At 42.3% G+C, this 19374-nt stretch overlaps 1 protein-coding gene across 1 annotated transcript; it reads right to left on the reverse strand.

Moving 5' to 3' along the window:
* Positions 1 to 928: 928 nt before the first annotated feature.
* Positions 929 to 18517, reverse strand: LOC310706828 (putative lysosomal acid lipase/cholesteryl ester hydrolase). Its single transcript, XM_083503164.1, has 9 exons — positions 18267 to 18517; positions 17619 to 17736; positions 15101 to 15299; positions 14220 to 14329; positions 11422 to 11561; positions 8149 to 8295; positions 5566 to 5637; positions 3648 to 3719; positions 929 to 1575 (listed from the first exon to the last, which is right to left on the reverse strand). Exons 1-9 carry the CDS (start codon positions 18393 to 18395, stop codon positions 1342 to 1344), a joined length of 1221 nt encoding a protein of 406 aa, XP_083359290.1. The 5' UTR covers positions 18396 to 18517; the 3' UTR covers positions 929 to 1341.
* Between the last annotated feature and the right edge of the window lie 857 nt (positions 18518 to 19374).

Consider the following 19374-nt stretch of genomic DNA (forward strand, 5'->3'; position numbering starts at 1 on the left):
AGTTTGTTATTTTGTTATTTACCATCTTATTTCCTCCCAAACATTACATTCAACAACATACATATGTGCAGACACCCACACCCCCACACCCGCACACAAAATGATAATAATGAAAGTAAATATTTTCCCCCTTTTATCTTCCAAAAACTTTTCTTCAACTTTGACTTCCTGTCAAGTCCCTTTGCATATATTTTATCTTACATTTGAATGTACACAAAACAGTAAACCTTTCTATATAATTTTTCTAATACATTCTGAAAACATAATAAATCCTTAATTGTTATCTACCTCCTTTTAGTTCCTTTATCACTCGAATGCTAGCATGGAGTCAAAACTATTATTGTATCTTTGAACATATCTTCTATAACCATCCCATTCTCCTGCAAATTTTTACTTTGAGTTTCCTCTGAGTTTACTAGTCAGTTGAGCCGTTTCCACCAATTCGTGTAATTTGATTTGCCAATCTGTTATTTTTGGAGCCTCGAGGCTCCAAAGATGTATGGATTTAAATCCTTCTGAGGAGGGCAAAGATTTAATTCCCTGAGGGATTACTAAACTGCACATAGACATCCTAGCAATGGTTGTTTTTTATGGAAGTGTTTTCATGGATAACAAAGGAACATATAGCAGTTCAGTTTCCCATCTTCTCTATGGGTCAGTTACATTTGGTGTGAGACACTGCTGTCATAGACACTGCGAGTTGAAGGGGAGAGAGAGAGGTGGGGGAGAGAAGGGGAAGGTAGGGAATGCTTTCCAGGGTGAATTTTCTTAAGAAATAGGGGAGTGACATATCCCAACAGAGGCTCCTCTGTCATTAGTGCTTCTCTCCCCTTTTCTCTATCCAAAGTGAATAATTAGAGATAAGAAAGACTAACTAGAAAATTCCAGCAATACAACTGCTAACTAAGGGAGGATTCCAATCTAGAGAGAGAGAGATTAGACCAGAAACTGCTGAGGGAGCTAAGAAAAGGCAGCACTCTACCCCAGAGCAGATAGATCCCATGGCTGGGAAACAACTGAAATTGGACCAGTTCCTCAAAGGTAAAGACTTGGATATCACCACAAGAACTTTTTCTACCCTCAGTAGTCATGCTGTGCTAGAACAAGAATCTGCTACACAGCATGACAAAGCAAGAGCAGCAAAGAATCTTAGCCGCTCCTAAAACAATGGAGGAACACTCATGGTCAGTGACAGAATTAGAAAAGGCAAGGTTACTAAGCAAATCTTTCTTATAACTGAGACTGTGATGAACCTATATGAGAAATGGAATCTTAAGAAATCTTGTAGTGCTTTTCATAACACACATTGACAGTGATGGGTTTTGAAGGAATATTTCACATTCACTTGTAAGTCTGCATTAAATCCATTATCTCTATGTACATGCGCTGTGGGGCATCATAGCCTATGACAAAATCCAGATGTTGCCATTCAGGAATATCCTTGTGGTAAACTAAGTTTGGGATCTGAGGCAGTAAGAGTGCCATGTCCTTTGAGTCTGCAACCCAGTCGTTACCACCACTCCAGACAGCTGTTGGAAGAGTCATCCGTTGTACGTTGTAGAAAGGCGGTGTTGACTTAAAGAGAGAAGATTTAAAAAAAAGTTTAAAAACAGTCTGCGAAGACTCCCTGCTCACACACACACACTTGCAAAACACAAACATATCTAAGTTGAGGGTTGTACCATTAATGCGCATGTTGAACTATTAATGTGCATAACAACTTCATCAGAAGCTGTGCAAGAAAGTGCACATACTCTATCCATGAAGAGGAAATTGTGCAGATTGCCTGTCAACCTACATCTCAGGGTTTTGGCTTCCAGCCTCATACTGGGCAAAGTTCTGCATTGTAGGGGGTTTGACTCAATGACCCCTGTGATCCTTCCCAACTCTGTTATTTGGTGATTCTATGATTTTTTTGAGTACCTGAACTTTGTTCTTGTCCTTACTGTTACTAAGCAACTGAGCCTAGATAGTAACATCTGCCTGTTTGTTTGTTTGTTTGTTTGTTTTTAATATCAAGTGGCCAAGACCCTGGGCTGCAGGCCGCTCTGCCTGGCTGTAAATCCAGCACTGATTGTCTGGATTTACTGATTGTTCTGTAGGAATGAGATGGTTTTCAAGTAACATTAAGCCCAACTATGACTGAGCATGAATGTGCATTCTGCCTAAGAGGATTGCACAGACACTTTGACCCTTTTCTGGTCTCACTACTGCTGCTTTAGCATTAAGAAGGAACCCAGGCTCATGCTTTGCCTCACTCCAAACAAACCACAAGATGGAACCAAAGTTTGTTCTCATATTTACAACTCATGCAGTGTCTGGAGAAAGACAAGCCACATGCCTGGGTTGAGCAACTTGCTAAACCAAACTAGCGTGCAGAAGAGCAGCGGCAGGAGAGTCAAGGGAAGTGCAAAGTGGCCAGGCTCTCCTCTCAGGAAGTTCTTCCACACCAGCATTCATAGCAAGCTTTGGTTTGGCTTAGCCTTACCTACAAACCAGCTCAGTGTCTTTGACTCATTACTCCCAACTGCCATCACTGTGATTCTTCCTACTGCACCAGTTTTGTTAGCACTGAAGAAACATGATTGCAGTTTCAAGACAGACTGTTCTGGCAAGTTTCAAGTGTGGCTTGAAATTTAGACATATCTTAGAACTAGACATATCTCAGTTAGCTAATCTGTAGAGGGATAAATTTGAAAGAACATACTGGTGTGATGATCTTCATTATATGACAGGGGAGGAAAGATAGACACCTGGCATATGGCAGATTTGTCAACAAATTTACATTTGAGATATATTTTTTGGAAAAGTTGACAGCTATTGTATCAACTGAAGTTATTGGCTTTTGACTTCACATAAGCAAAGGTGCTATTTGGATCTGATTTGGTGAGCATACTGTGACAAAAGTCAGGTGCCCATCCCTCCCACTGCCGAGTGGTGGCAAGAGGCCATGGGGTCCCAGGCACCCATACAGGGTTTGTGTCCCTTTGGGAAAATTGAAGACACGGTGGACCCTTCCATGGCTTTAAGAAATATGCTTTATTTATCTATTTATGCTTTGAGTCTGCCTGGAGGGAGGCCAGATCTTATGGCATGGTCATTTCAAGAGGAAGTGGTGTGGGCAGCCTCCAGCCTGCCTGGTCAAGATGGGTCTCTGTTCTTCTACCTGCTTCTTCATCCCAGCAACCCTTGCTCAAGAACACCCCTTTCCTGTCCCCCTCAAATACACACTCTATCACCTTGGCAACATCTCATTCCCCAGGCTAAAAGCTTTCTATCCCCAATGGGCCATAAACACTTTTTGTCATGTTAACAGGTTTGGTCTTCACTAAGCCTGCCAGTCAGGAATTTTCTGTCTGGAACAGCTCTGCAACTTGTACTTTAATCCACATCCCAGTTAATCAAAATCCTAGCATTTTTTTTTAATTTCTAGGGTTTAGGGAGATCCCTCCCCTAAATCTATAACAAGAACTACAAGAACATCTCATGTGCTATCTAAAGAGTTTCTTTTTAATCTGATTGTTCACACCTTGGAGATGGATTCTTTTGATACATGCTCAGTCTATGGATTTATGTTAACCTACCCAGTATTTACCCTCATACAAACGCCTAAAGAGAGAAATAATGAATTTGTGATAAATTCCTACCTGGTTGTGGTGAGCCATGTTTGCTTCCTTGCTTCCCCAGTCAAAGCCTTTGAACTTCCCAGCCTTCACAATCTGAAAAAAAAGGTGTGCCATACTTTGAAAAACCAAATGGGAAAAGCAGATGATATAGAAGTGTGCGATATGAATAGACTGTGGTACCGGCATAAACAAGGATGTTGAACGTGTCAAAAACCATGCTATGATTAAGACTATGCAATAATGTCTAACTTCATCTTTAGTGAGAAGAACAAAAGTTAATGTAAACATACAAAGAAAGCTATACAAAGCCATATGAAAGCAGTAGAGCTGTTTTTTAGTACTGCTTAACCTTCTACGTCTCCTCAGTGTATCTGATATCTTGAGAATGTTTGAAATGTGTCCTACTAGATATGAGTTGTCTGCCTTACACCTACCTAGAAGCAACTCTCATCTAACTTAGGGGAACTTTAGTAAACACACATAGGTTTGGGCTGAAAATTTCTCTTCAGATCTAATATGAATTCTCCTCTCTGCCTCTGGGCAGGTGGATTAAGTTGGGTGGTTGGATAAGTAGCCCAGGTATCCCATTGCTCAGAAATCAGAATATTGTGCAGGGATCAGGAATTTCCACTCCACAGTCCAACTTAGTCTGCCAGGGGATCCAGTCTCACCCAAACACTTTCCCACAAAGACACCCACTTGCCCATCAGCTGATCTCACTCATTTAAATTCTGCAGTAATCCATGCAAACCTCGTCCTGATTAAGGAAGGAGTTTGCACTGGAAGTGTTACTAAAGTGAATCAGGAAGAGGTTTGCATTGGAATCCAGAAGGAGCAGCTTGCAAGGAGGTTTGACATCCTTGATTGTTCTAATAGGTAATTGACAGGTTGGATGCCCCACCCTGTTGTTAAACTTTGCATGTGAAACTGATCCTGATAAGAATCAGGCCTGTGGAACAAAGGAAAAGGTTCCCCACTTGTGACACAGTCAAAATTGATATAGGCCACTTTAAAATGTAATTACATCTGTCTAATCTTGTCTATTCAGATCCATTCAATAGGACTTATTCCCAGGGAAGTGTTTCTAGAAATGCAGACTAAGTCACAGAATCAGAGATAGAAAACACCAACTCCATCCTAAAGATAATTTCACACAATTGATCCAAAATAGAGAGCAGCTTCAAGGGAAGCAGTGGCTAGGAAGAAACGATTGTGGGATATATGAGCCTCAAATAACCAGCATGTTTAGCTCTATAGGTTAGCATGATGGGTTTAAGACAGTCCAGCGAGGAAGGGCTACCAAAGCCATTATTCATTTTCTTTTCCACCATGTATATCCGATCAGAAAGGATATCTTAGCTAGATGCTCCAAGCTTCTACTGTGTGGCTTTAGCAAGCCACCTTTGTGTTTCTATACAAATAATTCAGATGACACTAAGTTAAAGTGCCGGCCTAGCCTGGAGCCATCCTGATGCTTTGGACTCCAACTCCCATCAGCAAAAGGCAGCGTGGCCTGGCTGATGGGAGTTGTAGTCCAATTAGGCGGGCAAAGCTTCCAGTAGCACTGGGTTCTTCACTGAGACACAATTTAGTAAAATACCACAGAAATGTAGTATTTTGTCCATCTACATGCAGAGGGACTATTTTGCCAATAAAAACAAATCCATTGGCGATATTATTGTATCTGTAGCTTTTGAAATACTCCTGTTTGGAAACATTTAAACACAATAAAACTCTCTCAGCTTTAAATCCCTTCTCATAAAAACAAAACATATTTCTGGAGTATGTAAAAAGAGAGGCGGAGTTATTAAGAATTGTTCTTTCAATCATATTTATTAATTTCATTCTTAAAAGTCTTTGACAAAGCCTGTTCTGATTGCCCATTCTTCAATCGATACGAAAACCCTCTTTAAAAGAGAAAAGAGGATTTCAGTGCTACCTGAACCCAGTGAAGCATGTTCTGGATAGATGTCCCAGCTGGACAGTGTGATAAATAAACATCGATTCGGCTCTGTAAGAAAGCGCAAAGTGATTAGCTTAATTTATCACAAATTGCAACAGCCACTTCCCTTCCATTTGGTTTCCTTGCACAAAAGCAGTGCACCAGAGCTCAACATCGGGATATCACACAGGAATCCGTGTCTACATAGTAACAACACAACTTGACGCTCTAAACTGGTTACTAATCCCAATATGATGTTACAAAAACAAAAAAACAAAAAACCCCAGAAATTAGCTTAGAGCAAGGCATTTCAGTTTTAACTGTCCCAGAACTTAAATGCATTTTTTTTTACATTTTATATATCAAATTACTTGCAGTGCTATTCTATGCACATTTACTAAGAAGCAAATTGTACAGTGTTCAACCAGGCTTCATCCCATGTACCTTTGCATCCCAAGAAGAAGAAGAAGAAGAAGAAGAAGAAGAGGAGGAGGAGGAGGGGGAGGAGGAGGAGGAGTTTGGATTTGATATCCCGCTTTATCACTACCCAAAGCAGTCTCAAAGCGGCTAACATTCTCCTTTCCCTTCCTCCCCCACAACAAACACTCTGTGAGGTGAGTGGGGCTGAGAGACTTCAAAGAAGTGTGACTGGCCCAAGGTCACCCAGCAGCTGCATGTGGAGGAGCGGAGAGGCGAACCCGGTTCCCTAGATTACGAGTCTATCACTCTTAACCACTACACCACACTGGCTCTCTGGTTAGATTACAGCCTAAGTATAATGCTTTTCATCATACAGTACAACTAGAACCAATCCAGGTACAGTTGCTAACAATGATTGATGCAATAGGCATTGCATTGTGTATGTTCCTCCTACAGAACATGAATTCACCCTATGCTGCTTGAGTACCAAACCTGGCCTTGGTGTGCACTTATGGCTTCTCACTTCATGTTCCTGGGCTGATGTGCACCATCTTTCAATGCACACAAATGTTCAGTTCCATTTTACAAGCATATGCACACAAACCCTTATACAAATATTGGACCTAAGTGTGTGATTAAATGATTGCCTGTTTTTTATTGCTGTTTATTGTTGTAATAATAATAATAATAATTGTATTATTTATCTCCCGCTCATTCCGGGCAGCTTACAGCACATATAAAAAAGTGTTGTCGTTTTTTTAAAAACGGTATCCCACCCTGTGACAACCTGATGAAATTTAGAATGTAAATAATGAATAATTTTAGAGGAATATTGCCTGGAAAGGAAGCAAGAAAGGGCAAAGACAAATAAGCAGCCTCATAAAGATCACCCGCAAAATCCACACAAATGTAGTGAGATGTTACTAGTGTGCTTAGCGAGATGCTACTAGTTTGCATGAACTGAGATCATCTGGTGAGACTCACTTGACAACAGTGAGAATCTAGGCCTTTAACGTCATCAGCCCAGTCCTGCAGAATACTCTACCAATAGATACTCAGCAGGCACCTTCTAGACCAACTTTGAAATGCCTGCTGAAAACTTCTCTGTTCTGCCAGTACACCCACCACTATGGTTACTGATCTCTGCTTTTAACTTGTTTTTCACTTTTTATGCTTTTATGAAATGTTTTTAATCTTATTTCTACTGTTGTAAACTGCTTTGATACATTTTGCTGATATAGTGATATCTAAATACTTAAATAAATAATTAGCCATTATGCAGTGCTTACACCAGAGACAAAATCCCAGAATAGGAAGTAATATGCATGAGACTATGAGGTCTACTGAAGTCTTTGTGCTTTTTTTTACAGGAAGCTTTATACGGCCAATATCTTGTAGGCAGTGGAAATGTATTCTGGAACTTTAGCTTTGTACATAAGAAGGGGATTTAGACCCTCCCTTGAGTGGCATATTGTGGGGGGGGGGGACCACAGGGGCAGTTACCCTGGGTGCAAAATTCTTAGGGGTACAATATTTCAACACCCAGCGATGCCTCAGTACAGCTCTGCTCTTCCCTCTCTGGGCTCAGTCGCAAATGGCTTCTCCATGCAAACCAGGAAGTGACCTCTCTGGACAATGGAATGACGCTTCCTTTCTTATCTCTGTGGCTGCAATCTCCTGGATGCCACAGATGTCGTTATGTGGTTGAATGTGCACACATATTCTGTCCGTTTCCCTCCTTCCCATCTCACTTTGTGTGGTCCCTGTTTAAACAACGCCACAGCAAAGGCAAGAAGATGCCGGTCAATGCGCAGGGAGGCCTTGAGGGAGGATAGGCAGTGGTTGCACATGTGTGCTGCTGTACTTGAGCACAGCCATGGGGCTTATTAGGCTTATTATGTCACTGCTCCTAGTGCAAGAGACACCAAGGCACCAACACAAGCTTTTACTAGTGGTGCAGAATCTGAGCTCTCCTTTAAAAAATAGATCTCTCTCCATCATTGATGCAAAAGGATGGGACAAAATGTGCAGGTATCTTCTGTGTTTTGTCTGAATGTAATTAAGTTATGAATGGCACAAGTAGAAATCACTTCAGAGAAGCCTCCATACACCTACCTTTTTTTTTAGAGCACACACCTATTAAGTAATTAGAAATCTTACCACATTGAGGTTTAGCACATTAAAGCCAGTTCCGATGAAGACAACACTGCCACAAAGATAATCCATTGGGAAACGGTTACACAAGGAAGTAGCACACCATTTCATTGTTCTGTCTTGAGCTAAAAACTGCTTAGTTCCAAACATTTCCTGCCAAAACAAAAATATTAGTACATATGCCATTTTGTTAGTCAATTCTCTTTTTTCCTATTGATACTTCTATCGAGTAGAAACAAAATATTACAAAACAAACTGTTATGAGAATCTTCCGCTCAGACATATAGGATAGAATACCCATTCCAATCCCACAAGCACAGTCAGACAGAATGACCCTCTCGACCTTCCAAGTGTCCCTATTTTCCAGAGGCTATCCCAGATTGACAGAAGCCATCCTGGTTTCTGATTTGATCCCAGAAAGTTCCCTATTTTCACTGGAGAAATGATGAAGGGTATGGAGTTTTGCAGCCCCCAAGACAAGGAGATAAGTCACTATACAACCTTTAAAAGACATCTGAATGCAGCCTTATATAGCGAAGTTTTTAAATGTTTAATGTTTTGTTATGTTTTTATATATGTTGGAAGCTGCCCAGAGTGGCTGGGGCAACCGAGTCAGATGGTTGGGGCATAAATGGAATGGAATGGAATGAAACCTTCCAAAGTGGTTCAGAAACAAGCTAGATGGTAATGGTTCCCACAACATGAACACTATTTAGGTAGGAGCCCAAATATGCCAAAGACATGAGTTATGCAAACATAGCCTCTAAGGGCATTGGTTTCTTTATTTTATTTTATAATTTTTTATTATTTTCCATTTTTAACATTATTATAACATCTTATTTCCTTTTACTAATTCATAGCTCTACCAAACCACTCGGCTTCCCTCCATTCCATTATCTGGTTTTTGTATAACAACATCATATTTCCACACATTTATACCATCTCAATCCTACACTTTTTTTCTTGGTTATTTTAGTAATAAAGCACAAGTAGAAAGTTCCTTCCAATGAGCTTTGTGAGATTTATTGCAGTCCTGCAAGCAGTGGCATAGCGTGGGGGGTGCAGGGGGGGGCCGGCCGCACCGGGCGCAACATCTGGGGGTTAGGGTTAGGGGGTGCAAATCCACAGGTTAGGGGGCGCAAATCCACGGGTTAGGGGGCGCAAATCCACAAATCCACGGGTTAGGGGGCGCAAATTACTTGCCTTGCCCCGGGTGCTGACAACCCACGCTACGCCACTGCCTGCAAGTGTCTTTACATGTTTATAATAACTGTCTATTTATTGAATAAATTTACTCCAGTCTCTCTGGAACGCTTTGTCACTCTGGTTTCAGATTTTGCCTGTCAGCTTTGGTAATTCCGCATAGTCTATCATCTTCGTTGATTTCTAGACTTTTGGCGTCCTTCTAAAGTGGTTCAGGAACAAGCTAGATTATAATGGTTCCCACAACATGAATACTATTTCAGTAGGAGCCCAAATATACAAAGCACATGAGTTATGCAAACATTTTGCCAAATGTCCAGTAGCTAAATAGATGTGCTAGAAATCATTCAATTCCCCAGTAGTTTCAGCAGAAGTGTCTTACTGCTCTATTGTATGCCTAGTGACTTAATTTAGTGTCATGTCTCCTGACTTGACCCTAGGCTAAAAATACAAGAGGTAGCTATTCCTCCAATCTGAAAATGACGGGAGTGTAGCATAGCAACCAAGGGTGACTGTAGCATGGGGATAAAACTGACCATGCTCCAACATTGTTTTATGGATTACAGAGCTAAAAGCAGCAGGGTGGAAGAGATAGACAACACAGGAGACCCAAGCAAACAGCCTCCAACATGATCAGTGAGTATCTCTGAGCCCTAAAAAATGGGCGCATGTGCCTGTAATTTGATCAGCATGGCTCTCTTCCCTTACAGCCGTTCCTTGTTGGTAAGGAAGTAAGTCCGCAACTAAGAAAGGAAGGAAGGGAGGGAGGGAGGGAGGGAGGGAGGGAGGGAGGAAGGAAGGAAGGAAGGAAGGAAGGAAGGAAGGAAGGAAGGAAGGTGGGTGGAAATGGGGCAGGGTTTCAGGAAAAAGGGCTTTGGCAATCCCACCTGCCATTGAACCCAAAAGGTTTTGACTCTACTAGGTTTTTCCATTAAACTAGATCCCCGGAGCATAGGCTTACTGCACTATAAAGAAAGCAATACTGTAATAAATACATTCCCACGTACCGTATTTTTCACCCTATAGGACGCACCGACCCATAGGACGCACCTAGTTTTTTGGGGGTAAATAAAGGGGGGGGAATTATTTTCCCCATAGGCGGGGGCTGGGGTGGGGGATGCCCGAGCTTCCCCCGACCCCATCCCCCAGAACAGGCTGCTATCCGCAAGCCTAGGGAGCCTGGCGGGAAGTCCCGCCAGTCTCCCCAGGCTTGTGGATATCTGTCCCCCGAGCTTGTGGGGCTGGCAGCCTCCAAACCAGGTTGGGGAACAGCAGGGTGGTGGCGCTGCGCCTCCCCGCTGTCCCCCGAGCTCAGGGCGGGAGTTCCCGCCGGGCTCGCAAGGCTTGCGGACACCTGCGCGAAGCACGGAGTGCCCTCCGGAGGGCGCCCCATGGTTCAGGCTGCAGGCTGCTGCCCACAAGCCTTGCGAGCCCGCGGGAACTCCCGCCGGGCTTGCAAGGCTTGCGGATAGCTTCCTGAAGCCTGGAGAGCAAGAGGGGTCAGTGCACACCTACCCCTCTCACTCTCCAGGCTTCAGCGAAAGCCTGCATTCGACCCATAGGACGCACACACATTTCCCCTTCATTTTTTGGGGGGGTGGGAAAGTGTGTCCTATAGGGCGAAAAATACGGTAACTGCTCAGCATTATTGCTTTAAAGGCAACTATGTTACCCACAAGTGTGATCTGCCACCATACTGACAAGATTCTCATGGCAATTTTATTAGGAACCGTAGAGAATTAATATGTGCCCCAGATGCAAACAGTGTCCATGAGTATAGAATACCAACACCTTTCTTTTTCTGCCCACAGCAGAAACTGGAACCCATGACACATACAGCAAGGGAGAAAAGCCAGCCCCTCATTTTTTTACCCAAAAAAGTCCTGGCACAGAACAGCCAAAGCAACACTGTGCTATCAAGTTGCAGCATTGGCTAGCTTGAGCTCTTTAGATGTCTAAGAGCATTGTGAATAGTCTCAGGTAAAATGAAACAGACATCCCCAAATACTGTACTAGCTACAATAGGCAATATTTGCATTCCGTTGTTTGAACAAGTATTTTTTCTGAAATACATACTTTGAGCTTAGGTTCAGGAACCATTGCAAGTTTGGTCAAAGCCGTGTTTGTCAAATACTTAACAGTGACTACTGGTGCCAATGCAAAGAACATCTTGATCTTCTTGGCTAAGTGTGGCATGGTTGAAAATGCAATGAATGCTGTGGGGGGGGGGAGAGAAAAATAAATAAAGTTATCAATGCAGTCTTGAAAAAACCCAATAACAAAATCGTGTATATTATCAAAATTTACAGACTTTCAGCAGAGCTGAAAATGCACCTTATACTGACTTCTCCAGTACCACTCTTATTCAACCTCTTCATAGCAAGAATCTTTAGTACTTCGTAGAGCAGCTGTAGCTGGGAACAACCCCTTCAGTTAAGGTTTCTGTCTGGATTTCCAAACAGTAGCTTTTTATGTGAATGACACGCTCTCAGAGACCATGATTAATGTGCCATTTTTCATGACATCTCTGGGGTTCACCTCTCTGACACCACCAAGAGCCACCCCTATAACAACTCCACTAAGTCTCAGGTTTGAGCCCTGAAATCTCAGGATCTGCGATCATTTTGACCTAGGACCCTACTAGAAATTTTGACCTAGGACCTAGGATCATTTTGACCTAGGACCCTACTGACAGTAAGAGCTGTTCGACAGTGGAATTTGCTGCCAAGGAGTGTGGTGGAGTCTCCTTCTTTGGAGGTCTTTAAGCAGAGGCTTGACAACCATATGTCAGGAGTGCTCTGATGGTGTTTCCTGCTTGGCAGGGGGTTGGACTCGATGGCCCTTGTGGTCTCTTCCAACTCTATGATTCTATGATTCTATGATTCTAGAAATGGTGCATTATAATCTACACATCACAACAGAAAAGGCCCTGCCTTGTTTCTGACCTACTTAACGGCTTCGGCCCAGTATACCTGAAGGAGCGTCTCCACCCCCATCGTTCTGCCCGGACACTGAGGTCCAGCGCCGAGGGCCTTCTGGCGGTTCCCTCATTGCGAGAAGCGAAGCTACAGGGAACCAGGCAGAGGGCCTTTTCGGTGGTGGCGCCCGCCCTGTGGAATGCCCTCCCATCGGATGTCAAGGTGATGGACAACTACCTGACATTCAGAAAACATCTTAAGGCGGCCCTATTCAGGGAACCTTTTAATGTATGATATTTTAGTGTTTTTTGGTTTCTGTGGAAGCCGCCCAGAGTGACTGGGGAAACCCAGCCAGATGGGCGGGGTACAAATAATAAATTATTATTATTATTATTATTATTATTATTATTATTATTATTATTAAAACTTTTTAGTGCTGCATATGTTTTTTCAGTGGTGTAATAATTGTAAATTTACTTGCGTAATACATTCTGTGGCTAATAACAACATTAATAATAATTTTATTTTTTTATACCCAGCCCATCTGTCTGGGTTTCTCCAGCCACTCTAGGCTGTACTAAGAACCAATAAAACATGAAGTGACAGTCAGAGGTGAGGTGACTTTCAAACCGGTTTGGTTATAGAACTATGATTTATGAGACCAAGAAGGAGTATTCAGCCAACAAGTTCTCTTCTCCTCTTGTCTCAGGGGCCTTAACACATTACATCCCGGGTTGTTAAACTATAGCTTCCTGTTACATCCAGACTGGGAAACTGTTCCCTAAACTCTGACTGCAAACTAGGCTTGATACTGGTTTGCAATCCAGGATTTTAACAGTTTCTCAGTCCAGACAAACCACTTTTTATAAGCCCCTTAACCAATTTGAATCATCACCTATATGGGAAATATCACAAAGGAGGAAAATGACCGCTACCCGCTTAAAACGGGGGGCGCCCTTTGCGTGGACGCGCGCAGCCCCTAGATCTGGAGCGGCTCCATCAGCATAGGCTTGGCTTTGCCTTCCCTCAGGTGGGATACCTGGAGGTCTCCGCCTATCTCAGTCAGTTGTCCAATCCCACCTGTGGGAAGCCTTGCCAAGGAGATCAGGCCAGGTAGGGGAGGGATTACCTGCCCACACAATAGAGGGAGGATCTTACCTGGGAATCCTCACTTGGCTCCAGAGCTTTTCCCACCCTACCCACCCTCAGTTAATGTCTTATTTTGCAGATTAACTTTTCTTCACAGGTTTTGCATGTTAACTTTTCTTCACAGGTATGCGGGCGCTGCTACGTTAAGGTCGCTGTTAAAGGGCCGGAAAGGAATTTCCCTGCATTGGCAGGTTTCGCCTTTCCCGTAGCAAAACGTCACAACTTTGGCGGTATCAGGCCTTGGGCGGAACCCTTTAGTCCATCTTCCTCTTTGCGGCAGCGATGCCAGGGTTCCCCGTTAAAGGGGTTTCTGAAGGGAGGCTTTGACCGTACACTGAAAGGTTGTCATTGCTCTCCCCTGCGGCGGCGGCGTAATGGGGGCGGCTATCTCTGCTTGAACATATGTTCTCCAGAGCCGCCCCCCCCCCTGATAAGCTCCCTAGGTCCCCGGCTGGGGACTGGGGAGGGAGAACGCCCAGTGTCTGAGCCAAGGTCTACCCACATTTGAAAGTTAATAAAGTTGTGGCCAATTTAATCCCATAGCACGTTGTCTTGAGTCGTTATTCCACATGACGGAGGGGGGGGAACACTCAGGATCTGGGGACTCCGCCTGTCCACGCAATGCAGGAAACCCAAAGGCAGGGATTGTTATTCAAGATGCTTCTCCATAGGTGTCCATAGGTTCCATGGAACATCACTGTACCATGAGCAAGATGTCTCTTGAATTTAATATACAACAGCAACTGCACATATAATTATGTAGCAAATAGAATTGCCCGCATGTGTTTAAGAATCTTGCTAACCTACCCATTGTGGTGCCCTCGGAATGACCAACATAAAATATTTTTTCCTGGCCAGTTTTGTTCAAGACAAAGTTTATTGAAGCTGGAAGGTCGTATTTAGCCATTTCATCAAAACTGCAAAGAAAAGGGAACAGCCTATGTTTAACAGACATGTATATGCAGTGGGATCTACATTGTGAAAGCCTAAAATGCCCTGTTCTCCGCCCAGTTCAATACAAGAACAGGCTTGGATCTGGCAGATCAGAGATCATCTCCTCCATGGATCCATGAAGTCACCAAGTCTATGAACATTTGTGAAACAGTTATCTGAATTAAGCCATGACTCATCTTCCTTATATATTTCCATTTTCACTGTTCACTAGCAAGCAGGACCACACTATGAGCTGATCACTGCAAACTGAAAATGCCCACCAGACAGTTAAGAGCAACCATGTGGCTGCAATGGGGAAACCAAAAACATTTTGAAAAAGTCAGTTTCAGGAGGAACAGTATTTATGCTGTGGGCAGGAGAGGACTCTGCTTTCCCTCCAACCCATGTCTGTCTGAGAAGCTTCAAATTCCAGCAGAGATTCAGAAGGACCAATATTGAGTCTCTCCAGATCAAGTCTAATTGCACCTGAAGTTAAGCTGATCTGCTATCATCTATTCTATGGAGTTCACCAAGGCCATATTTTCCCCAGGAACAAACAAATTGTTTGTTTGTTTAAAGGGACAACTACCAATTTTACTTACTTGGAAATGTATTTCTATACCTCCATATCATATATTATAAGAGGAGGTGGAAAAACATGGCTCCACTAGGAAGAGCATGACTAATTAAAGTTTTCCCCAAAGGGTGAACTAGGAACCAGAAACAAGAAATTAGGTTTACAAAGCTCACTCTACCTGAATAGCCAGAATTCTTGATGCTTCTCAGTGTAGTTGATGTGTTTGTTGGACCAGGTGTTACCTCTGCTGTTTCCAAGCCAAACATCATAACCAGCATCAGCCAATATAAAGCCCAGGCTGTTGTAGTCCATATTAAACACCCAGTTACTGCTAGAACCAAACAGGCCATGCTGCAAGAACACTGCGGGCCTGGGACCTGAAGAGGAAGAAGAAGAAGAATTTATACCCATCCCATCTGGCTGGTTTTCCCCAGCCCCATTGGGAGGCTCCCAGCACAATTAAAACTACAATAAAACACTAGACATTAAAAACTTCCCTAAACAGGGCTGCCTTCAGATGTCTTCTAAAAGTCATTAGTTGTTTATTTCCTTGACATCTGATGGGAGGGTGTTCCACAGGGTGGGCGCCACTACCAAGAAGGCCCTCTGCCTAGTTCCTTGTTTTAAACATAGTTACAATAAGTAACTTCAGTGTCTCCATCCAATAAGATGCATCCTCACCTGGCCAAGCTCTCCTCACCTTGCACCTCTTCTCTCCTTCCCAATAATCACCAGTGACAGTGGTGTTAAGAAGCCAGGAGAGCAACGAGGCCCCACATGTGCGGCCTCACTGGCCCCTAGTGCGTATCACCAACTATAAACTTGGGACGCAGAGCATGCCAGCAATTTCACATGTCTGGAATTTGAGTCTGGAAGGAGTATCTTCTAAATGCAAGGCAGAAGTATTTTGGGGCGCAGCTCACCAGGCCCTGCAGATCTGAATTCATTTAAAGTAGCCAGGTGTTTCCTTACCACCTCTTTTCCTATCTTGGGCTGCAGTTCCATCCTTACATCATTTAATATGTCATCACCAGGTTGGGGTTCACTTTCTTTGTGAGTTAGAGACAGAGGCAAAGGGACTTCTGGTTTATAATCACGGCTTAATGATTTTATGGTCTTTATTGTACACTGTTTACAAAGTCAACACAAGCTCCGGTAATTCACTCCGATTCATCATGTTCAGTTGGCGCGAATGACTTACGACACCTCCCCCAGCATTTCAAGTGTGACAGCTTTACGGCTTTCCTTTTGACCTCCAACCTCTTTGGCGCATGCCTCAAAAGAGCCGACTGTATTCCTCCCCCCCCCCTCCAAGTCTGAACTCAGCCTCAGCGGAACTGTTTGCTCCAGCTGTTTCTTTGTTTCAGCTTCTTGCACTTCTATGTTCAGGAGATCCAACCCCCCCCCCCCCCGCTGGTGCCTGCTTCTTCTTCGTCTCTGACCAGGGTCTTCTATCATGAGCATTAATTCATCCATAATGCCTTTAATTTATATGACTTATTTCCTACAGTTATTCCTCTAATATCATCATCTGCTCTTATATCTCTCACCAGTACCTCTAAGACTAAAATAAACAATAAAGGTGATAGGGGACACCCCTGTCTTGTCCCTTTTGTAATTTCACACTCATCTGCAGTTACATTATTAATTATTAATCTCGCTTGCTGTTCTGAATATATGGCTTCTATTCCTCTTTTAAATGTTTCTCCAAAGTTCATTTCTTCCAGGATATTAACATAAAGGTCCAGGAAACATTATCAAACGCTTTTTCCATATCTACAAACATCATTGCTGCTTGTTTTTCATTTCTTACTATCAGATATTCAAAAATATCTATTATAGTCCTTATATATTCTTTCATATGTCTTCCTGGCAGAAATCCTGTTTGGTCTTTATGTATTATTTGTAATATTATGTTTTTCATTCTATTAGGAGATTGGCAATTTAAATTAATGGAATATGCTGAAATGGCTAAATTAACTGGAAGGAAGTCTAAGAAATCAAAATGACCACAAATATAAAAAAGAATGGGAAATGTTTACTGAATTTTTACAAAGCCATTGTAAAAGAAGTTAATACAATAGCATAGCATAATACAATATAATAGCAGGCTTTTAAAAACACTTGTAATATTTAGAATGTTTTAATAAATTTAATAAATTATAGACATGTATAATATAAGATATTATAAAAGAACCAGGAGAGTAAATGGAGGGAAGTCAAGGGGTCTGAGTAATCCCAAAATATGGATTTACTATGGTGTGAAGATGTTTTATTTTCTATTTCTATTTTTATTTTTATTGAAGTTGTTTCTTATGGTTTATATGATGATAATGTTTAAATGTGAAAATTAATTTAAAAAATTTAAAAAAGAAGACAAAGACAAAGCAGTTCTGCCTTTTCTCTGTCACACAATAGCATATCTCCATATTCTCCATGCAGAGGAGCTAATACCTCAAGAAAGAACTAAACCTAATCTATGGCCTTTTTTGGTATCTTATAGAAAAAATAGGACCAAAACATATAATTAATAAAATCATATTAATAAACATCCATAACCAAACAGATTGTTGAAGTTTTCTTGCAATAAGTAAATGAATTCCAAAGCAAAAACTTATCATGTTTAAATAATAATTTTAAAAGTCCTCACAGTATTTGCATGTATACAGAATAAATACCTCAAAAAACACACTCACCTGATTTCCAGTTATTTCTTTTCCCATGAGGAATTCTGTTAATACTCAGGATATACCCATCATCTGTCACCACGTCATATGTCTCACTGGGATATCCTCTGAAGGAAATCATTTCACCCTGGGCAGAAAGGGAGAAAAGAAAAGGCAAGGTTTGGCTGGGAGTGTAAAACTCCTGGACACTTCTTTTCCACAGAAGACTACATCTTTAATAGCAATGGTTCCCAAACTCCACCCAATCCTCTTGGACCACTTGAAAAATGCTGAAGGTCTTGGTGGACCACTTAATGATTTTTCTTCATGATGTTGAGCAATAATAATGCATAGGGCAAGATGGTAAACTTGCTACTGCTGATACCTAAATGAAGTTCACAGAGCACTGGGGTCCCATGAAGCAGATGTTGGGAGCTACTTTGGGAATGCTTAAAAAACTAAAACAAAAAAATGCTGCAAGCTGCCCTGAGCAATGATGCATTGAGAGGGCAGGGTACATACTTCAAAATCATCATCATCATCATCATCATTTTTTTGCACCTGCTATCCCAGCATTCCATGAAAAACAAACTTTAGGTATGTGGAAAATAGCACAATTAAGCAGCACTAATAACCATAAATGCCTTGAGTTAAGCAAATAAAAGATGGATGGCTTACAACATCCATAGTAGCTTCTGGGTGTACAGTTCTTCTTTTCATAAACATTCCTGAAGTAACAAGGGCTTGGACCAATCCTGCCCCCATTATGAAGAGCCACATCCTTGAAGTGCATGGAAGCAAATCCATCTTTCAGCGTAGAGTACAAGACTGGGCTCCACAAAGCTGGATTAAAAATATGTGCTTTAACCTATATCATATACTGGAGAATGAATTGGCAGATAGTGTGGCTTAAATAGCTTGCCACTCTTCACCAAGTACAACACGTTCCTGGAAGGAACAGAAACATCCTCTCTAATTGATATCATTGGTTCAGTCTTGCCCAACTCCCGATATCATCTTACACAAACTTCTCAGAAGGTATTTCCACTGACTTCCGTGTGACACCTTTCAAGGCAAGTGGGCATAGGACTGCAGTCTTAGTTCAATAAAAGGTTAGTCAACATGTAACAGATTATTTAGTGCAGCAGTTACGAGTACAATGATCAATTTGCAGGTAAATTAAACTGCTACTGGTGCAGAGAGGACAAGTGCCAGAGCACAAGGAATCACCCGTTACCTTCTCGTCTCAGTGGTACCTATTTATCTACTTGTGTTGGTATGCTTTCAAACTGCTAGGTTGGCAGGGGCTGGGACAGAACAATGGAAGCTCACCCCATTGCACAGATTCAAACTGCTGACCTTCCAATCACCAAGCCCAAGAGGCTCAGTGGTTTAGATCACAGTGCCACCCACGTCCCAGGCATATAGAGTTAATGTTGGATAGATGAAAAAGAACACTTTGCAAATGTGGTTGACATGCACAACAGACCTTCTGAGAAAGCTGATCACATGACAACAGCAACCGCACAGAGAGGCAGCCACCTCCCAATCACTCCATGGGGTGAATCCGCTTCTAGAATTTTCCAGAGAGTTATGGAGGTCACTGGTTCTCCACAGGACTGTAGTCAATACAGCAACTCCAGGTAACCTCATGTATATTGTATAATGTATAACTCAAAACTACCCAAGTGAGGTGTTTTGAAACAGTTACTTACCCTTAATAAATCAGGATATGCACAAGCCAAACTTGCCCTTGGCCTTTCCTGTTTGGCATGTAAAGGATGCC

Source organism: Podarcis liolepis (genome assembly GCF_965112155.1).
Source record: "Podarcis liolepis genome assembly, chromosome: 5".
Lineage (NCBI taxonomy): Eukaryota > Metazoa > Chordata > Lepidosauria > Squamata > Lacertidae > Podarcis > Podarcis liolepis.